Source organism: Lissotriton helveticus, chromosome 8 (assembly GCF_964261635.1).
Source record: "Lissotriton helveticus chromosome 8, aLisHel1.1, whole genome shotgun sequence".
NCBI classification, from domain to species: domain Eukaryota; kingdom Metazoa; phylum Chordata; class Amphibia; order Caudata; family Salamandridae; genus Lissotriton; species Lissotriton helveticus.
In genome coordinates, this window is record NC_136069.1 from 845431581 (window position 1) to 845453067 (window position 21487).

At 43.1% G+C, this 21487-nt stretch overlaps 1 protein-coding gene across 2 annotated transcripts in view; it reads right to left on the minus strand.

Moving 5' to 3' along the window:
• The window catches only part of TUBGCP3 (tubulin gamma complex component 3), a 392150-nt gene that overhangs the window by 85407 nt on the left and 285256 nt on the right, over positions 1–21487 (minus strand). For both annotated transcript variants that reach the window (XM_078657652.1, XM_078657653.1), the window contains exon 16: positions 8641–8709. In XM_078657652.1, coding sequence (XP_078513778.1) covers positions 8641–8709 — 69 coding nt within the window. The remainder of the gene's footprint in view (positions 1–8640; positions 8710–21487) is intronic.

The window sequence follows — 21487 nt, forward strand, 5'->3', positions numbered from 1 at the left end:
GGGAGAAGGGGGGTTGGGGTGCACCGGATTTTAGATTATATTACTGGGCAGTAGCTCTACAGTACTCGCAAGGGTTATTAGGTGGAAGTAGCCAGTGTGGAGAGAGATGGGGCTGTGCGAATGTTTATGAAGCGGTCCTGGGTAAGGAGGCAGGGAACGCCTGGGTGAACACAGTGGATTATGCATATTTCAAACATACTAGGTTCAAGACACTGAGCGCAATATATAAAATCTGGAAGGACGTTGGGAAAAAATTAGGAATCGGGAGGTATAACAGATATCTTAGGCTGTATACAAATAATGTTCTTCCCGCAGAAATCTTCAGGGACACAGTTATGAAGGAATGGGATGGTAAGGGGATCAAAAAACTAGGTGACTTGCTGGATGTAGAAGGGGTGTTCTTATTATTTCAAGAAATTCAAACTAAGTTTAATATTCCAGGATGCAATTTCTTTAAATACTTACAAGTCAAGAGTTACTTTTATAAGAAACAGGGTGGACCAGTAGGGATGTCTCATTGTAGGATAATGGACTACTTGGAGCGCAGTACACGGGCAACGATTAGGCAACTTTATGCTGAATTTTATGCATTAAAAACAGACGATAGAGAAAAATATTCCAAGAAATGGGTGGAACAAGTAGGGGCGCACCCTGATGGTTTACAAACCTCATTAGATTTAGGACGGTCGGTTTTGTGCTCGGCTTCACTACAAACCCAGCACTATAAGACGATCTACTCTCTCTATCATACCCCTGCAAGAATTGCCCAGTGGGGGGGCAGTACGGGTATAACGTGTCCAAGATGTAATTCAAGTAGTGCCAATATTATACACATGTTTGCACAATGCCCACAGCTTTATACAGTAAAACTGGCAATTGAAGAATTCTTGGAAGTCTCTCTAGGGATGAAGATTAAACTGTCGGACGAATTGATATTGTTAGGGGTGAATATAAGAGACAACATTGAACACCCAGAATTTCTGTTTATGGCTACGGCAGTGTTAAGAATGATCATTGCAAGGGCCTGGCTTGACAAGACGGCACCTACATTTCAGTCATGGATAGCAAGGCTTCTCTCCGCATACAACCTAGAGAAGGCCATCTACGATAGGAAAGGTAGAAGGGCAAGGTCACTGGGGGGTAGGATTTGGTTTCCCATAGAGAAATGGAAGAATAGGAATAAGTAGAGGCTTAAAATATACGAATTTTGATTTTGATTGTATTTGAATTTTGTGTAATGTCTCTCTCTATTTTCTTCTCCTATCTGTTTAATTTTTTTATCTGTACTGTGAAAATGTATTGGTCTTATTGGAAAAATGCGGGGGGGAAAAAACTCAATAAATATATTAAAAAAAAAAAAAAAAAAAAAAAAAAAAAAAAGACATTGTTGCAGGCACTGGGGAGGCAATGGAAACAGGCCCCTGTTGGTGCCAAAAGTGGTTGATCGAGGACTTGGGAGACAGAGAAATACAAGAGTCATCTGAAGGAATCTCAATGAACTATACACTCACAAACCACATAAGCACTCTCCCAGTGCCCTAGACTGAAGGCATAAGTACTCTATGTAAACCATGATGTGTGCAGGCCCGACAACGGCAATACTAATTAAACCAATTTCAACGTAAGCCATAACCTATGCCTACATAACAATGTCAATACCCATAAATGCAATGTCAATGAATACCATACCTATGCCTGCGCAACAGTGTCGATACCAGTAGATACAATGTCAATGGATGCTTACGGGTTACTACGCGCTTTACAAAACCCAAATAATAATAATAATAATGTCATAATCTATGCACGCGTAACAATATCGATACCAGTTGAAACTATATCAATGTACGCCATGATCTAGATATGCATAACAATGTCAAAATCAGTAAAGACCATATCAATGTATGCTGTAACTGTATGCATAATATTGAGGGTGTCTGTAAAAATATAAATGGCTGTCACATTATTCATAGGAGTTCTAGCGAACTTGTATCATTGCTTTAGGATACCGCCAAGGGGATCTCCCTATCAACCCAGAGTCAGAGATATGCGGTCGGACAGGCCCTGCGACCCTAACCCATGGTATTGAGTGACATGTCACAGGTGGGCTCTAGCTTAGTCCAAAGACAAGCAAGCACACAGGGAAAACCCTGATCGATCCCTCAGACTGACAGTTGCACCACAAACAGGTCAGAGGACATTGTCCCTAATAAAACACATTTGATCAGAGGTTCATGTTCCCTAAAAATATCATAAAGCTACATGTCAGGAGCAGATAGAAACACTCAGCCAATCAAGACGACATGCCATACATAGCGATCACACGTTCCCCACACTAGACATCTGGACACACACACAAACACACACAATGGCCCACACTAGCTCTCCCCGAGGCCGAGACATCTGCCCCCCTTATAAGAAGACCAAAATTGTTATTTATGACAGATGATTTTCCAAGAATGCAGAATTGTTTTATTGTACCTCACGAGATTCACTGCAAAAACACAGTTGATGGACAGAATGTAGAACAATGTCATACATTCACCCCAGTACAAGGATCTGGGCCTAAATCCATCTTTTTTTTGCACTCCACACCACCCTGGGTTAGACACTGGCTTTATGCAAATCAGCTCTGACCCTGTGCCTCATGGGAACAGTCCAGTCCGAACTACCAAGCCATGTCGTTACCAGACCGGAATCAAGCATCCAAGGACCGGTTTCTGGCTATCAGCCTTCATCAGCCTGGATAGCTGGACTCCAGTGGTGTGGAGAGCCTGGGACTCACGTCTGAGCATACCCAGCCCACTCTGGGTAAAAACTGCAAAAAACACAGTTGATGGACAGAATGTAGAACAATGTCATACATTCACCCCAGTACAAGGATCTGGGCCTAAATCCATCGTTTTTTGCACTCCACACCACCCTGGGTTAGACACGGGCTATATGCAAATCAGCTCTGACCCTGTGCCTCATGGGAACAGTCCAGTCCGAACTACCAAGCCATGTCTTTACCAGACCGGAATCAAGCATCCAAGGACCGGTTTCTGGCTATCAGCCTTCATCAGCCTGGATAGCTTGACTCCAGTGGTGTGGAGAGCCTGGGACTCACGTCTGAGCATACCCAGCCCACTCGGGGTGAAAATTGCAAAAAACACAGTTGATGGACAGAATGTAGAACAAGGTCATACATTCACCCCAGTACAAGGATCTGGGCCTAAATCCATTGTTTTTTGCACTCCACACCACCCTGGGTTAGACACTGGCTATATGCAAATCAGCTCTGACCCTGTGCCTCATGGGAACAGTCCAGTCCGAACTACCAAGCCATGTCTTTACCAGACCGGAATCAAGCATCCAAGGACCGGTTTCTGGCTATCAGCCTTCATCAGCCTGGATAGCTTGACTCCAGTGGTGTGGAGAGCCTGGGACTCACGTCTGAGCATACCCAGCCCACTCGGGGTGAAAATTGCAAAAAACAGTTGATGGACAGAATGTAGAACAATGTCATACATTCACCCCAGTACAAGGATCTGGGCCTAAATCCATTTTTGCACTCCACACCATCCTGGGTTAGACACTGGCTATATGCAAATCAGCTCTGACCCTGTGCCTCACGAGATTCATACAGTGTTGGCCAAAACTTTGCACAATGAGAGTTTTTCTTCAGACGCAACTCTGTTCACTCACTCACCGGTCGTTGCATTTAATAAAACCCACTTGTTCATGTTTTGTCACCCGACTCTTGTCTTTAAATTTATTGAAGGTAAATTCATACTTGAGCAACACTAGGATGGATAGAGGTCACCATCACTATTTTATGTATGATTCAAAGCAGGGCCGTTTACTTTCCGCTTCTCCCCTCACACAAACCACAGTTACATTCTACTTTCCAGCTTTTTGAAATGGACAATTGCTCATTCTCCTCCAACACTAGTATCCCCCGATTCTGTTTAGTCAACCCTCCCTATCTTCATTAGTTAACCTTGATCACAACCACTATGGTACACTTGTTGCCTGTTTTACATCAGACGTTCTCATGGAATTTTGGCATGAGTATGACCAGGGCCCTCCTTCATTGAGGGGAGGGAATTTCTAAGTGTACTATAGCCTGTGCTACGTCTCCGAAAACAAGCAGTGATGATGGGTGCTACTGGCAGACTACTATTCATATATATGTAGGTTTCTATTTTAAGATAAACGCATTGGGTTTCCATTCAAGATGGCCAGGGGGTAGTCAAGATACCTAATGTTTCTCCGTTTAGTAATCACAGGAACAAAAATGCCAACTACACATCTAGAATTTTAACTAACTGTGGCACCCCCACCTCCATGATGGTGTGAAAACAAAATGTCACTTTGCTTAGAGGTCTCAAAAGTCTTGAACTGGCTCTGCCTGAACTTATTTTATTTACACTGAGCTAGTGCCCTGCTTGGAGTTTGCCCTAAATAGGCAAAACACAAAAGCAGGTTCTTCACTACCAGTACTGGACACAATAATAATAATATTAATAATAATACATTTAGCTCTGAAGCCTGAACAACGTGCAAGAAAGTAACTGCATGTGCAGGAACACATTGAAGGTGGTATTTCTTTAGTGGAAAAGAAGAAACCACAGGGAACTGATCCTGAATGTATGACAATGTACAAAGCAGCCATCGTCATTATGGTGCCTTGGAAGATGCTTTTCACTTTCCTCCACCAGTTCCATTACATTTCACCTTAGGTGAAAAATATTTTGCCTTCTGCAACCTCACCTCATCTCCAACTGAGACAACATCCAAGTAACTTCAATATCCTAACTTCCAAAGCACTAAACAAACTCTAAATTTCTATGGAGGCTCCATAAGTGAAGCAACCTTTCTAGATCACTCCTCCTCACTAAGCTTCACTTCACATGGAAACTCACAATCTTCATCAAGTCCTCCTTTCTCCCTCCTTCAACCCTCTCATTAGACTTCACCAGGTACCGCCTTTTTATAGTGCTACATAAAAACTTCTACAGAAGAATAGCCCATATAAACAATCACCATTAGATCCTTCAGTAATGTCCCCAATGATTTCACAGAACAGGCCCAGATCATAAAACAACCTCACCCAAGCTGCAGATATGGATAATGTCCTCAACAACTGCAATTCCACTCACCAAGTCCTTCATGACATTCACACATCTGCTTGAACCAAGGAGAAACAAAAACTCAAATCTCCTTGGTCTACATACGATCTCATAACAGCAAAAACATAACGCTTAGAAAGACCTACTGGCCCACTTAACTGTAAATGGAAAATACACGCAATACACACAAACTCAACAAATGCAAGGCCAAATATGGATTCTACATCAAGACCTCTAATAAAAAAACGATAAATCAATGTTCAAAGCAGTCAATCATGGTGTGCACCCATTCCAACTGTCCAATCCTACACAGTATTCAAAAATCCACCAAAATCACTTTACTATTAACAAAACAAATGTCTGTCAACACCGATTTCTCCAAATCACCACCTGAAACATATTCTAATGCCAACACCCCATTTGGCTCAGTTTCAGCTTCTTAATTAAAGACAAAGTCTACTTTCTACAATCCCCTAAAGCAACTCCATGGGATCAGCAACTGCGTTCACGACATCAACTCCCCATCTTTGACTATTATCTTCCCCTACATGGATATTAATGACACATCCGTACAACAAATGAACTTCCATCCCGACGGTACAATGATCAAATCCTCCCCCTGCTCCAAATAACCACCATAGAGGACTTTGCCAACTAATGGGGTATCGTACGTAAACAGTGACAATAATAAAAAAAATGACAAGTAGAACAAAGCAACAATGAAAAGAAAAGTGCATTACATATATTTAGTAAATAGTGCCCAGGGATCCTGCGCAGGACAATTCATTGCTCATCACAAATAACGAAGATCCACTGGAGGGCAAATACATTTAACCAGAACAGTGTAACAAAAAAAAATTAAGACTATGTATAGAGTACTCACAAATTCAGGCAGGGGATCAGTATTGAATGAAATTTGTGCAGGGTACGGTAAAAAGTTAAGCACCTCAGCAGATATGCATTCAACATCAATTAGGAAGTTGAAGGTAGCAATTCCACTGAAACAGAATGCATTTTAGCCTCGTTTTGAAGGACCCATTTGAGAGATTGGTACCAATTGATGAAGGGAAGATTTTTACCATCAGTGCGCTCCCTGGGAATGCTCAAGTATTCCAATTTTTTTAAGGAAGGGGTTTCAGGACGCAGCTTATCTGAGCTCAGAAAGCACCAGAATGTACCTCGGATGGTGAGTGTGTGGACCTGTCACTGTAGATTTCCGGAATTAAACATTGTATGTATTATCCAGGCAATGTTAAAGAGGTACCCTAGTTTCAATGGGAAGTGGTTTCATAATGGCTAGAAGTTCTGGTTCCCGAAACGAACCTTAGTGCTGCAAGAAGGATAGCATTCAGAGGGGCCGGGTGATGTTTCAGGATACCGGTCAGTACTGCTTTGCAGTAGTCAGTCCTAGAAAGTAGTGCGAGAGAGTGCCACAGATTTGAAATCAACCTCAGGGAAGATAGATGTAATCACTTGAGGAGTCTTATTTCATATAGTAAGCATTTGGCAAGGGAATTTCTGAAAGTATAAAGGTTCAGATTTATTTCTAACACATATGCCAAACATTTAACACAAGGAGATTTAGTACACTCACTGATGGAGATGGCTTGAAAAGAAACAGCCAAGGAGTGATGGGCCAAGTCTGCAACGGGAATAGGGCAAAGACGGAGGAGATCAGAAGAAACTCTGTTTTTGTTTGTTTCTGTTGTAGGTGTTGTACTGACATCCAAGACTATATATTAATAAGCATCTGGGCCAAGGCAGTGTTAATCGCGGGAAAGAGTTCCATGTACAGGAGGGCATGTCCAGCACACACAGGGTAGTAGATGTTGGAGAATTTCAAGAGTGCTTCGGAAGGGTTATATATTTTAGATGGAATGATTACAGCAAGTGCTTAAAGGCTGCATGAAAATCTGAATTCTAGCCTGGAGCACCTGCTCCAGAGGAGAAGCAATCATCTTATTGCATTCTTATAAGACATATTAGGTAAACCATAACCCTTGTGGATGGCTTTTAATCATCGGACCGCCTCATCACTCGATACAGCAAGCATGACCACATATCTACCCAGTTCTCCCACCTTTCAAGCAGCAATCTTGCACAAATCACTCGCCAGTGCCTCTACCAGTGAACACCACTATTAAGATAAAAACCTTATTCACCCATTCATACAAACCTGATGAAATAGTTTATCCACAAGTCAAGGGCAAATAATTTTCAGGACAGGCATTCTCATTCTGAAACCTGACTCTCCGGAACGATTTCCACCTTTAGATGAGACTGGCCACCACTGTCGGGTGAGACCACAAACCTGCTTGTAACCATCTTGACCCTTTTCTAACTATACTGTCCTTCCTCTCCTAAATGTCCTGTCTTGCAATCAGTACAAATGTTTTTATTTCTACATCTATAAGTGTTATTTCCTTCAAGCCTAAGCAAATATTCGTGCATGTTTCTGTAGCCCGAGCACCTCAAAAAGAAGTCCCAACCCCAGAAAAGACCACAGCTGCCCCATGGTGCCTCTTGCCACAAATATTTGCTTTATAAACCATTTTTGCCCAAAAATATGGCCTTTCTTTCTTGTATACCGACTAGTGTTAATTCGAGGATTCTAGAGCAAGGGAAGGAATGCACAGCAAGAACTTGATTAACTTTCCTATGTAATCTATGTAAAGGCTGGAGTGAAAGACAACATATTAGGAGGCAAACATTACTCCACTGGCTTTAAACCCTTAGAGGGAGTTTTTACTATGGTTTAGACTATAGCAATGTCAGGTCTCTTAACCCCTTCCATGCTGGTGACGGAACCGTTCCGTCATCAGTCACGGCTGAGCTGTGCTAATGACGGAACGGTTCCGTCACGACCGCGTCCTGTTCTGGAATGTCCAGCACAGGGCGCGGCTTCGGCGCCGCGGTCAAGGTGTTAAATCAAAAGCAATTTAATAATCTGCTGTACAATATCAGTGGAGCCAACAAAATAAGTAATGATATTCGAGGCATTAACTAACAGTATGTTGATGAGTGTGTGCTATTTTAATAGTACAGAGAAAAAGATTTTCCTGCTTCCACTTGTTTAAAAAATAAAAATTACATGGAAATGTCTTACCAGTTTGTAAAAGGTTCCTAAACAAAAGCATAGCAACTTTCTCATCAGTTCTATTGAATTCAACACTGCATTAATTATTTACATGGCAAAATGGCACACTTTTTTTAAACACACGTTATAGCTCCCTTCAAATTATTCAAAATTAGCTCTGTGGTCTATGAATAATGGAACACAGTGTATTAAGTACTTTCTTGAGCTTCTTAAAGAACAAATTGATATTGAAAGTTGTAAATAACAGAACACATTAGCACTCATGAATATTTTATTGGAATTAAATGTTTGGCTGAAGGACTCACACAATAGGAGCATCACAGGCACCAAAAGCATAATTAAAAAAACAGTGAAGAAAACAGGGCCTCCAAATTACTCGGAAGGTTTCAAAAGACAAAGGTGGGGTAATTACACAAAATTGCATGGTCTTACCGTTGCAATGGGTCCATCAACATGATAGTCCAGACTGAAAACATCCCAGCCTGTGTCCCCAGGCGAGACCTAGACGGAAAAAGTAAAACGGTGAAGTGGTTACATCATAGGTGAGCAGTAGCACCATCATACACATACAACAATAGAATGGGCTACGTCGCACTCTATGCAACAATGTGCACAAGTGTCTGTTTTTAGTAGCGTGCTATAAATATTCTAATTTTTTATAAAACATAATTTTTACATTAAAGATTACAACCGTTCATACTGCTGAGATGTTCTTTGTTTCTAACTGAGAGACGTCCGACACCCACAGTATTGTCCGAGCATGGACTCTTGTTATGGAGAGGGGAACGATACTACAAAAGCAGCGGATGTTAATTTCTCAGAAAATAAGCAATGACAGCGCCAATACAACACAGGTTCACACAACAGTTCCAGAAAAGACAAAAAGAGGACATTCATGCAGTAAAAAAACAACACACATAGAAGAAACCAATAACATAGATCAAGAGATGTGCATGAACACAGATCAAATAAAGTTTATACATACATACAGAGAGAGAGACGTTCAGGCACCCACGTACAGAGACAAAGATATATGTACAACCACGCATGCACAGAGATATAGACAACCATGCACAAAGTATAAAATACGTTCAGTCATATGTGCACACAGATCAACATATATTCAGACACCGTACCACATGTACCAACAAAGATATCCTTATAGGCAAATTGGCATACAACCAACTGAGCACATGCAGGCAAACATGCACACAGAGAAAAGCCCAAAACACCTAGATATACATACAAACACCACGTACACTCAATTCTCTCTTTACAATCGGTCTCTGTTCATCTTCAACAGATTCTTGACAACAGAGTCACTGCCATGCTAGTGCTACTCGAACTCGCAGCCGCATTTCACAATATCCAATTTAGGTGTTTGCGGTAATGGTTTTAACTGGATTCACTCTTTTCATGATACCTGCTCTCAAGCCGTCTCTTCACCACCTTTCTCATCCACGTTAACATCCCTCTAGTATAGAGTCCTGAAAAGGTCCACGTTAAGCCCCACACTATAGAAGGTATACATGTCCCCTTTGGCAATGGTAATCCAATCTTTTGCCTTGACATTAGTCTCATATGCTGGCGAAATCCAGCGTATTATCCCCATAGCCCAGAACACCATTCTAAAAAAAAAAATACAAATTCAGCCCTATTTCCCTATCTAAATAGAAGAAGGGGAGCTGTCTGCAACCCAATGTGGAGAAGACTGAAATTTTCTGTAAGACCCAATCTATGTGATCTTATCTCCTGGCCTTCGAATCCCCTCCAATGCCGGTCTACTCTCAAAGATGATGTGCAAGCTTTCAGAACTTGTAAAATTGTTTATGGCAATTGTCTTCATTCGGGGGATCGAACATATTTGATGAGGAGACTTCAGTTGGTACAAAATGCTGCAGCCCAACTGATTTTTTACATTCCACGCCAACAGCCCATTTTTTTTTTAGCTACGTAAACTTTACTGTCTTCTTGTACATAAGAGAATCCAATTTCAAACGCAGGTTATTGCATACAAAGCAAGACGAATTCAACCCTATGTTCCTCTGTGGAATTGCACTCTTCTTCGGCCATTCCAATAGTGACGCTCCATTCTATCAGGACCAGACATAACATTAACACGCACACACACCACTAGGTGGTGGGAACAGACAGATGGGTGGAAGGGTTGATTGAGAAATAGATACGTAATCAATGTTGACATGGTGCAGGCTTCATGTCAACTTATTCCTCAGTCAGGGAAGGAAATCCTATTTGGGGTGGACATAATAGTGGTGAGTCCACAAAAATTGTCCGCCATAGTCAAAGGACACTTTGCTTTCAAGATGCAACCAGTACTTGCCATTTTAGGAACCTTTAAGTAAGGCAGAAGTGCACTCTGTACACAAACTTCACATACATTGATATATTCGTACATATGTAGCTCTGAGATTCACTACCTCATTGTCAGTGAAATTGCTCTCCTTCCCTCGCAGCTCCACCACTAAGTGAGGGCTTCCTCTGAGCCCGCGCACTCTAGAGCTTCCTCAGACCGCAGAAAACCCACATCACAGAAGACGCTTGCTTCGGTCACCTCGACCTATCATCTAATTAGATAAATAATACCAACCACAAGATTGATCCCCCTTGAGAAAGCCCTGGCCTGCTGGCCCCTGGACGAAACACGTGTCGGCTGTTCCTTTGTCTCTTCACATATCTTTGTATAAAGAAGATGAGAACACAAGCAAACTAGTACCTAACTTTTCTGTGAATATGACATCGACAACTAGATTTGGGTAATCATTCACCCTCTAAATCTACATAAAAAGAGCACGAAGCCAATCATACAGATCAATGCTTTGGGAGAGGTGGTATCTGGGTGAAACCACTGCTTTGGCTTGTGTTACAACCCTAAATTGGGTCCTGTCAAATTGTGTGTGATCCCTGGTAACACTCACCAACCATAACGATTACCTGCACTCTTGAGTGTTGGTGGCCCCCCTCCACCCACAGATTTTAGCCGCGCCTCATCCCTTGTGGTCCAGTGGACTTCTATCTCCTTCCTCTCGCTCTGCTTTTTCTCTCGTTTTTTCCCTCGTTTCTATCTTCCCCTTTCACTTGCCTTCTGTTTCTCTCCTCCTTTTTCAATCGTTTTTTCCCTCATTTCAAGCTCCTCCCTTCACTCTCCTCAGGGACACCCAGCAACTACTAGGGTGCGAACACCAGAATCCCCCAGCAGGTGTCACTGGTTTGCGCTTGTCCTTGCACAAAAACTTGATCACACTAAAGAAATTACATGCTTGAGATCAGACCTGAAAGAGTAGGGTACTTGGACAAGTTTCGGCAGCTACTCGGACAAGATAGAAGGAAACTATGTTAGGGAGGTCTGGAAACAGTGATTTCTACTTGAGCTTTGATGGCAAAGGAGAGCAGGAGAAGGACCAGTGAGTCATTTGCTTATTCTGATTAATCCAATAAAAGAGAATTCTACTCCCAATCCTCCGAACATCTATTATGAGAGATGTCTGATTAAATGTTTTGTTCCATAAGATTGCCTGGCAGGCACAGCAGGTCTCAGAGTTTTGACCGAATCACTGACATCTACCATGAAGACTGTTCATATACTTTTAGTTTCTACAACTCACAAACAGGCTAAAGGCATTCCTCAGTGGCAACATGGCACCATCAACAACACTGCAAAATAAAACTCAAACATCCAAATAAATTGTCAAAGAGAAAGATTAGAGAAAGGATAGAGCTGCAGATCCTAGGAAGCCGTGGTGTGTGAAACCATGAAAGACTTCCTGAATGTTAGGCGACACCTTTTTGTGCCTATACCATATCCTATCACATGTGGCACGGACTGCTTTTCACCCCCTGACCATACGGGACCACCTAACAGCTATTGCTGGGATAAATATTTCACCAACCATAGAATTCTGCATGATGAAGTAGCCTTTAGACTATTTCTCGATCAAAAACTCATACCTATCTTTGGATGAAGCAAGAGACGTGGAAGCACAAGGTCGATGAATCAATCATGGACAACAGTAACGAGGTTTTACTATACCTGTTCATTTTTTTTAACGTTACAGTCAAATGTACTAATTTTAATATTATCGTTTTAATTTTAGTTGGAAATTATTTTATTTAGACTGTCATATTTACTTGTTCTAGTTAGGTTTAAATGCCTCCGCTATCGAACTGTCGCAATGTGATGTATTTACTATGGGTACTGTATCGATCCCCCTATTTCTGACCCTTGTCTGGTTAATAATTAACTAGCAGCCATTCAACTGCACAAAAACCCGTTATCCGATTAGCCATACAACGGCACAGAAGCCCGTTATCTGATTAGGTCATAGCGCATGCCATCTCATTAGGCAAGCACTATTTCTCCAGCCCCCTAATAGGCATACGGAGTTCTCAAAACAAATCAAACCTACAGCGACCTGGGAAATCCCCGCAGCCATTGTTTTGATTTAGCCGAGAACTTCAGTAAAGAATGTGCGAACGACCAGTTCGTATGACATCCTTATTGACGTATTTATGTCCATCCTTACGTCAATCTCGGCACCTTTCAGGTATAAATAATACCGACATTGCCTTAAGCAAACACACGAGGTGGTGACAAGATTGGAGCTGCGAGACTTGCCGAGGAGCCCAGCTGACAGCGAAGCCCACAGACGCTGCCCCTCCTTTCTGACGCGCTGAGAGAGAGACGCTGCCTTTTCTCCTGCCGAGAAATCCAGCTCCGGCGCTTCCAGCCGCCCTTGCAGGCAGCTGGGATATCAAGCCCTGAGATAGAGATACCAGCCCTCCAGCCTTCTAAATCCCAGGTACTGAACTGAATAACCCCTTGCAGAGAATTCTTGAAGCAGACTCTTGGCAAAGCAAACTTAACTTAAACTGCTACTTATCTACTCCCGCCCACGTATTAGGCTTAGGTCAGGTACATTGGGGTAGGCGTAGTTAGAAGCACCAGTTAAGTACTATTAGTCAATGTATATATGTATGTATCTATTTTATCCATTTTAAGTATCATATGGCTAAGAAACCATATCAATGCTTTTACAGTATTATTTTATAATTGTTTTTACTGTATGCACTCTACTTAACAATAAGTATTGCAATAATAGCGATTCATTTCTCTTGTATGAGAAAAGAGACTGATCAATAAATAACATCTTTTATTGAACACGCCTGTCTCTTCCTTTTCTCTACAATCTGGTGAAACTAAGAATGCACTGAAGTGACTGAGTAAAATAAGTTGTCTTTTGTTTTCACACGACTCTAGAGATACACTCTTGATTAGGGGAGAGCAAAGTTGTCATGTTCTATGGTTGTCAGAAACTACATCCCTTCTTGTCTATCCAGGGAGGTTAAACTCCTCCTTGTCTATTCGAGAAAGTTTCTAGTGAACTCTGAGCTAGCTGGCAAACACTAAACTTTAAGTCTAATATCGTCAGTAGAAGACCTAGTTAACCTCTGTCCTACGTCTATACTATTGAAGATATTATTCCAATGCGCAGAGCCTATTGGGATAATAGGAACTACACTACATGGCGCCCAACGGTTTGGATAGGCGATAAATCTAACGTAAGACATTAGAGTACCTCAGTCGTGCTTTTTCACACAGACCCCTTTTTCCCCATAATACTCCAAAGACGTCTGGAGTGGGTGAAAGGTTATATCCGCCAAACTTCGTAGGAGGAGACTCCTATGTATGGTTCTTGGTTTATTCAACGTTGAAGGATACACTGTTCCAAAATATTGTGCATCTAATCTTTGTTTCCATAGAAACCTGATCTGCAAATAAACAAAATAACCTTCTTGACAGTAGAATGTCAGAAATTGAAGAAGAAATGGAGACAGCTAGAATAGCAGCTCAACTCCTAGCGGATGGCAATAGTCTCCGACAGCAAGACCCGGATGCAATACTCATCCCGGTCAACATAAGAAAATCTATAACTTTAAAACTTATAGAAAATGGGCTGACACCGAGAGGTGGTACAGTCATATTCGTAATTGAGGCACACGAATATCGGCAGACAGAGGTATTCTATTCATGGATAAACTTTCCAGCAGCAAACGCTGTAACAAAGGACTTCCACTATTACAAAATAGAGGAACCTCCTAATGAGTACACTCCTTTCGAGGAGGTGGAAATACCACTCAAATACCAAGAGCACCTGCTCTGGTTTAATGGCGCCCTAAAACATAATAATCACATCACCAGACTCGGTCCACTAGGTAGACCAGGAGCAACGTGGCCGGTCCTAGCCGGATACACACCACATCCAGACATTGAAGAAATGCCTGCACCAGATCTTTTAGCACAGCTAAAACAATTAATTAAAATACATAGACAATTAGTCCAATATGTAATGCGGACTTCAAACAGTCCAACCATCGATTAAAATTCCACAGCTGATCCCTCATCAGGGGAACACAAATAAAATTACACCACAGAACATACAGTCCTGTCTAGGTAAAGTACCCGCCAAACGGGAACAAATTCCATTCTGGTTAGCACAAAAAATCACTCAAATAGAAGCAGTGTTCCCTGATACCACCTCTGTTGAGAAACACAGAATTCTGACTATCTGTCTTCCAATGGGAATCGCACCACATGTGGAGGACTGTGACACTTGGGGTACAGTCTTTGCTTCCATTTACACAAAAACACATGGTGTCCAATCCATGTCAGTAATACCAGCTGTGCTAAAACAAATTCAAGATGAATACGGTCCAGAACCTGCTTTAACTCTTGGTATGAAACTACTAAAAGACTTCAAGCAGGTTTCGGCAATATTATTAGCCAATATAAAGGGAGAAGCAGCAAATGTGGCGATCCGCCAGAGGTTGAAAGAAACAGATATAGTAGACCAACCATTTGAACTTGCCAGAATCATAGAAAAATCCTATGAAGAACTAGGAAGAGATAGTTTGGGTGGGAAACCAGTGAAACCCCAACTAATAGAAAATCCTGAAAAGGTATTTATTAAAAATAATCTAAACACTTCAAAGAAGATCTGTGATGGAAATAAACAATCCACTCCCAAAGAAAAAAAGATTCCAGTCCAGAGGAAGGTCTCCTCGGCGGAGTGAAAGATCTCCGGACCAAGGACACAAGTCTCCCCAGAGGGAGCCCTCTGAGAAAAAATACAACCTTAGAAATAGGGATAATATAAAAAAACCTGATAGATAAAGATATTGATACACGTCCCTCTCGATCTTTTCAGACTTCCTCACAGAAATCGGAAAGAAGAGGACGGTCAGAACACAGGGAAGAGCACGTCAAGTCCAAAGACAAGGAACCTGCTCATCAAAATAAAAAATTACAGTTTCCAAAAAAGAAGGTAGCCAGTATTAAAGTAATCAACCATGCCGAGAATACTGAGGACAAAGCTGAAAAACGGAGAATGGGCTCAGACAATGCTAGACAGCGCAGCAGAAGTGAGCATAGCTCGCAAGATCCTTATGAATCATCTGGAGACAGTGGACACGAATGAATACATTCAGGTGGAAACTGCAGACACCAGAGTTAGCAAACCTCATAAAATATATGAAATAACATTGCGTATAGAGGGGGATAAGACTAGGAAAATAAGGGGTCTCTTTTGGGATAATCTCTCCAAGGGCTATGACATCCTTCTAGCTGAAAGAGACTGGCCACCAGAGTTTGTCAGGGAATGCCATCATGGCGAAGAAATAATTATGCCTGCCTTCTCAAATCATATTCCAATTCATAAAAAATATACACTTGCAAGAAAGTGGGCAGTAGCCCAAGCTCCTGCATTATATAAAAACCATGTGGGATGGGATGAGGACTCACCTCCTCACAAAATCCAGTTAAAATCACAACCTACTGCACAGAGGCAGTACCCAATTAAGCAAGAAGCTAAACAAGCATTTACAATGCAACGGTTTCGCCTTTGGAAATGTTTGAGCTATTGGCATTGTAAATGAAAAAATTTGTATTTATGTGTTGGTTTTGAAAACAGATAAATAAATGGCATTGTCCTTTACATTGTCAATAGCTCTAACTTTTCCAAAGGCGAAACCGTTGCATTGTAAATGCTTGTTATTTATGTCTTGCTTTTGAAAACAGATAAATAAATGGCACTGTCATTACATTGCCATTAGCTTAATCCCCCCACACACAGAGCTCCCCACACACATATATGTGCAATTTCCTAAAATGACCAGAACAGCAGCAGAAATACTGGGCATTAGGCAATTCATGCCCGAATACAAACAGCAAGAGGGAGAACTACTTTGATTGGCTAATATTAACATTTCTTCAGACAAAGTCAGTCGGCATTAAACTAGTTTCTTTAAAAAAAAAGCCTGAATAAATGTATACTTGCCTTTTTTGCCTGGCAATCCGAAAATATATTATATTTCAACAGAACCCCCCCCCCCCACACACACGCACACACACAACAAAAAACACCATACCTCCTAAGTCTACAATTTAGCTCATTAGGATACTGGTGGATGGAACATGGCCAGGTCAAAACAATCCGCGTTTTCCCTGCTGGCCAAAACGTAAATGGCAAGACGTTTTCTCACAGTAGAAACAGAAAAAAATGAAATAAAACATGGAAATTTTACAGGGCAGTAAGCGTGTGACAAATGGAGTAAAATCAAGTTACATCTCCCACCCAAAAATAATAATAGCAAGCCCAATTCAAGAAAGCTACACTGTTCTGGTGGATGATCACTTCTGTCAGCAGGTTACATACATGTGCAAACATTGACTGCTTGATGTCCGATAATAAATCGTAGTCCATGGTTAGAAGTAAGAAAGATGTGGTAAAACACCACAAAGTTGACATACAAGTACCTTCTTTGTATTCACACAAAATGGACATCCTATAATGATCAAGATGTCTCAGTGTCAGTCGCTAGCAGTGGACTTTCAGAGTCCTGCTTCTCTGGTCTAAAGAGGTGCACCTAGATGGTCCTGGAAAGTCAGAAACTCCCAAACACATGACCCATTTTCGTGTGAGAGTGCCAGCAAGGAGTTGGTTTAAATGAATGAAGGTATTGACACCGAGGATTTTCTTTTTAGGAAGGGTGATCACCACTGATCTGTGAGACTAGATAGATATTTGCTCATCAGTATTCCTGCACAGTTGTCAGAATACTGCAGTGTCCATATAAATGTCATCACATTAACGTTTCTCATGCACTGAATAGATAGCTGACAGAAATACCCGTGATATTGTTGTAATGAAAATATCTAAAACTTAGCTCGAATTTCCTTTATAAGCAGTGTGGTTGCTACACACATTGTAAGAGTGTTTATTGCCGACCTGTGGGAGCAGCCCATCCCGGGTCTCCTCCGTGGGAGCAGGCCAGAGAAGCCGGGCATCCCTGCAGTGTGTGCTCCCCTGGGATGCTGGCGCTGAAGCCGGCAGCATCCATTCTCAGACAGGCAGGCAGCCCATGGCAGCGGGGATTTGCATTCCAGCACCAGCCCGGGCGGGGGTTGGGTGAGGGGCGAGCATTGCTCAAACTCCCGTGACACGGTGGGCAAACTCCGTCACTACCAGGTACCGCTATTGTTTTCTAAAAATAATGGGTCCTTTGCCCACTTTCCGCTCCACAGAGGATGGATGCATGCACAACACCAATGTATGTCCCCGCTAACATCCATGAACAAGTTCCCATGCCCATCACAGTTTGTGGGGAATCTTCGCCATCTGCACCCCTGCCCTCCCTCAATTTAATCCCTGTCGGGCCATTATCTCCAGTCACTCCTTGGTGGACATTTTGGGGGCCCTGTGCTATCCCTTGGTCTCCGCGCACCTCCCCGCTCCATTATTAGATCACAGTTGCATTTATGACGGGGGTTGTGCGTGTGGTTTCATCTCCTCTCCAGTCCCGCCGTACAGACGGATCTCTGCTCCCCTCGAGATGTGTGCGGTGGGTCTCAGAACAGCACTTATTCTAAACGATTCCCCACACACGACTCCTGTGGCTGGAGTCCAGACTCCTCTTACCTGCTCTCTTCCGGGGGTGTCCAGCCGCCCTGCCACGAGAGCCCTGGCTCTCCCCTCGCGGCTGTCTCCCCACACTGCCCCCCATCGCAGCCTCAGATACCATGGCGCTCGGCATCTCCCAGCCCCGCACGGGCTCCAGGCGCAGTTCATCCGGGTCCCTGGGCAGTCTTCACTGTGCCTGCAGAGGGTGGGCGCTGCTGCCCGCCCGTCTGGGCTCCATGCACGGGCGAGCCGCGTCCTACAAACAGCGGCTGAAAGTGAAAGAATACAGACCCCTGGAGAAGAAAGTCCCGGGTGTCCCCGGGGGAATTGAAGCCCCGCCTCCTCCAGCTGCACGCTGCCCTCCCGTCGCATTTGCTGCTGATGCGTATATTGGGCGCAACACATGTAAACATACAACCACAAGAGTTGTGCTGCAGTGAGAAGTAGCTCGTGAGAACTTGAGCACGCTTGGAAGCGTTCAGCTTGCAGGAAGGGGAAGGCTGATTGAATAGGGTAGGGGCTGTCACTTCATGTGGTAAAATATCCCCCCCTCCTCTTGGCCCAGCGAGTCTTCCTCATTGAGAAAAAAGTCAATACGTGAACACAACTGCCCATAATCACTCGAGCACTGCCAGGACTTCACCACACAATTGGATAAAAACAAGTCGCTCCTCTGGCGAATAACACAAAACAACCACACACTATCACCTCTAGATGCTCAATTGCTCATTACACGCCTTCAAAAAATACAGACGCTTAAAAGCTTCACTAGTAAAATATAAACATGCAACGATTTCGCACGATCCTGGTGAGAACGCTGCCTATACAAAACAAGTCAGGTCCCGGGCCGCGCTGTGATTGGCTGACGTCACGGGCCGGCAGCCAATCACAGCGCGGCCCGGGAATGACGTCACGGGGGTGTCCCGGGCCGGCAGCCAATGGCAGCGCGGCCCGGGACAAAGGGGCGGGGCTTAAAAAAAGCACCAGAAACGCCCCCGAATCGCGTTTTCGAGAGAAAACGCGATTGACAGCCTCTGCCTCCCAATGGCTAGCCTCCATTTATGGAGCTAGCCAATTGGAAACAGAGGCTGTCCTAACCTCACTATTAGAAACAACAGATTTCGATCTGGGAGTGGCTTCGCCCCTCGCCAGGTTACGAAACCTAAAAACGGGTAAAAGAGATCCTAGATCAACTTGAATACCAGGGGGTGATTGAAACTTGCACCTCACAAATGAATAATCCTTTGTTTCCTGTCTCCAAACCAGATAATTCATATCGTCTTGTTTTGGACTACAGACACCTTAACTCATGTTGCAAAACCTTTGCAGTACAAAACTCGCATAGTGCTGCACTAATGAATAACATAGTGCGCAAAAAATACAAAACAACATTAGACATCTCTAATGGATTCTTCTGTCAAAATATAGCACCAGAGAGCAGATATTTGACCGCGTTCTCAATAAATGGCACGCAAAAAAATTTGTCGTTTGCCCCAGGGGTTCAAGAACAGCCCAGGATTATTTTCAGCAAGAGTAACAGAGTTACTACAAATATATGATGATGAGGCATTATCTTATGTCGATGACATCTATCTAACAGATGATGACTTGGATACTCACTTGAAGAGAGTGAACACCATAATACTTGGGTTCGCAGCAGAGGGTTACAAATTCAACTTTAAAAAGTCAAGAATTGCCCATCTAACTGTCCTGTTTTTAGGATATGAACTATCAAGTGAAGGCAAAAGCCTGGCTGACAATTTCCTTGAGAAATGTGCTGTAATACAAGCACCTAGAACACTAAAAAACTTACAATCAATTCTAGGTTTCCTAAATTTCGGAAGAACTTACATTATAAATTATGCAGAGAGAGTTAAACCTCTCTATGATCTTATAAAGCCAGATTTTAAAAGAATCAATTGGACTCAAAAACACACAGAAATTTTGAGATCTTTACAGATATGTTAGTTAAAACAAAATTACAAACACGTGATAACACACGCAACCTTGTGATTCGAGTCATCCCAGGAAGATGCGGATTCACGTACCTAACCTCTAATGAGGGAGAGAAGGTACCAATTGCATACAAATCACATTTGTACACAGAAGCTGAAAAAAGGTTCAGCATTAAGGAAAACATTGTTCATGCGGTTCAAACAGCTGTAGCAAAAGAAAAATACCAAGCCGACGGTAGACAGGTTACAGTCAGAACAGCAGAATCAGCTTTTGAGGCATTGTGAGAAGTTGGCCTGATAGGTGATGTTTCCAATTCTGGAACCACCTATTATCAGACCAAACAATCCCTTATGGTGTCAGGTTGTAAGTCAACCTTGTTAGACAAGCTATCCTAGGGGTAGCATGGACTAAGCAGCCTAAAGGCTTAACTTAAGAGGTCGTGTTAAGCGAGCTGTTTTACCACATACAATCCTGTAATATCAAATGAAAGGACACCACACAAGTATATATTATAAAAATATATGTGTTTATTACTAAAAACAATCCCCAGTATTCTTTATGAATAAAGGGGCACAAGCGTTAAATCAAAAGCACAGTTTAAACATACAAGTTGCACAATTATGGATGAGGGCGGGTGGCCACTCAAACCATATACTAAACAAGTGGTATAAGAGATACCAATCGAACAGTGGTTAGGCCTAGGGCCTAGGGAATCGCTGGGAGCAGTCAGGACAAGCAGTGCTGAAGTCGGGAGAGGCCCACGGGATTCGGGAGCAGTGCGGAAAGCGCACGCATGCACCAATGTTAACCAATGGTGCGTAAAAATGACAAAGTTAAAGTTTAAGGACACTTCCGCTGAACCTAGAGGAACAAAACTTAAGACAGACCCTAGAGGTGTGCACCAGTGTGGGAACACCGGCGGAGCAAAGTTACCTCACCCACAGGAAGCGGGTGCACAGGGTCGAAGTTGAGTCGGGTTTCGTCACGCAGGCTCTTGGTGCTTGAAGCTGAAAGGGCTGCAGGCGGGGTGAAAGAGAAGTGTCCGGTGGAGTCCAAGGGTGGACTCGAGTCGAAAAGTACCTGAAAGCAGAGGGGACAGAGTCTGGGTCACTCAGCAGTGACCAGGGTGGAACCAGGACGGAACCAGGCAATGTCGGGCGGAATCAGGTCGCTGTCGCGGTGCTTCTCTCCACTGTCACGTGGGCTCTGGGGCATCTACGACGTCCAGGAGCAGGTCACGATCTGTCCCACGCAGGCTCTCACCGTCGGCGCTGTCGGCTTCAAGATTGGAGCAAACAACACTTGGCAAAAGCAATCCACGCGGAACCGGGAGATTGCTTCTCACTCGA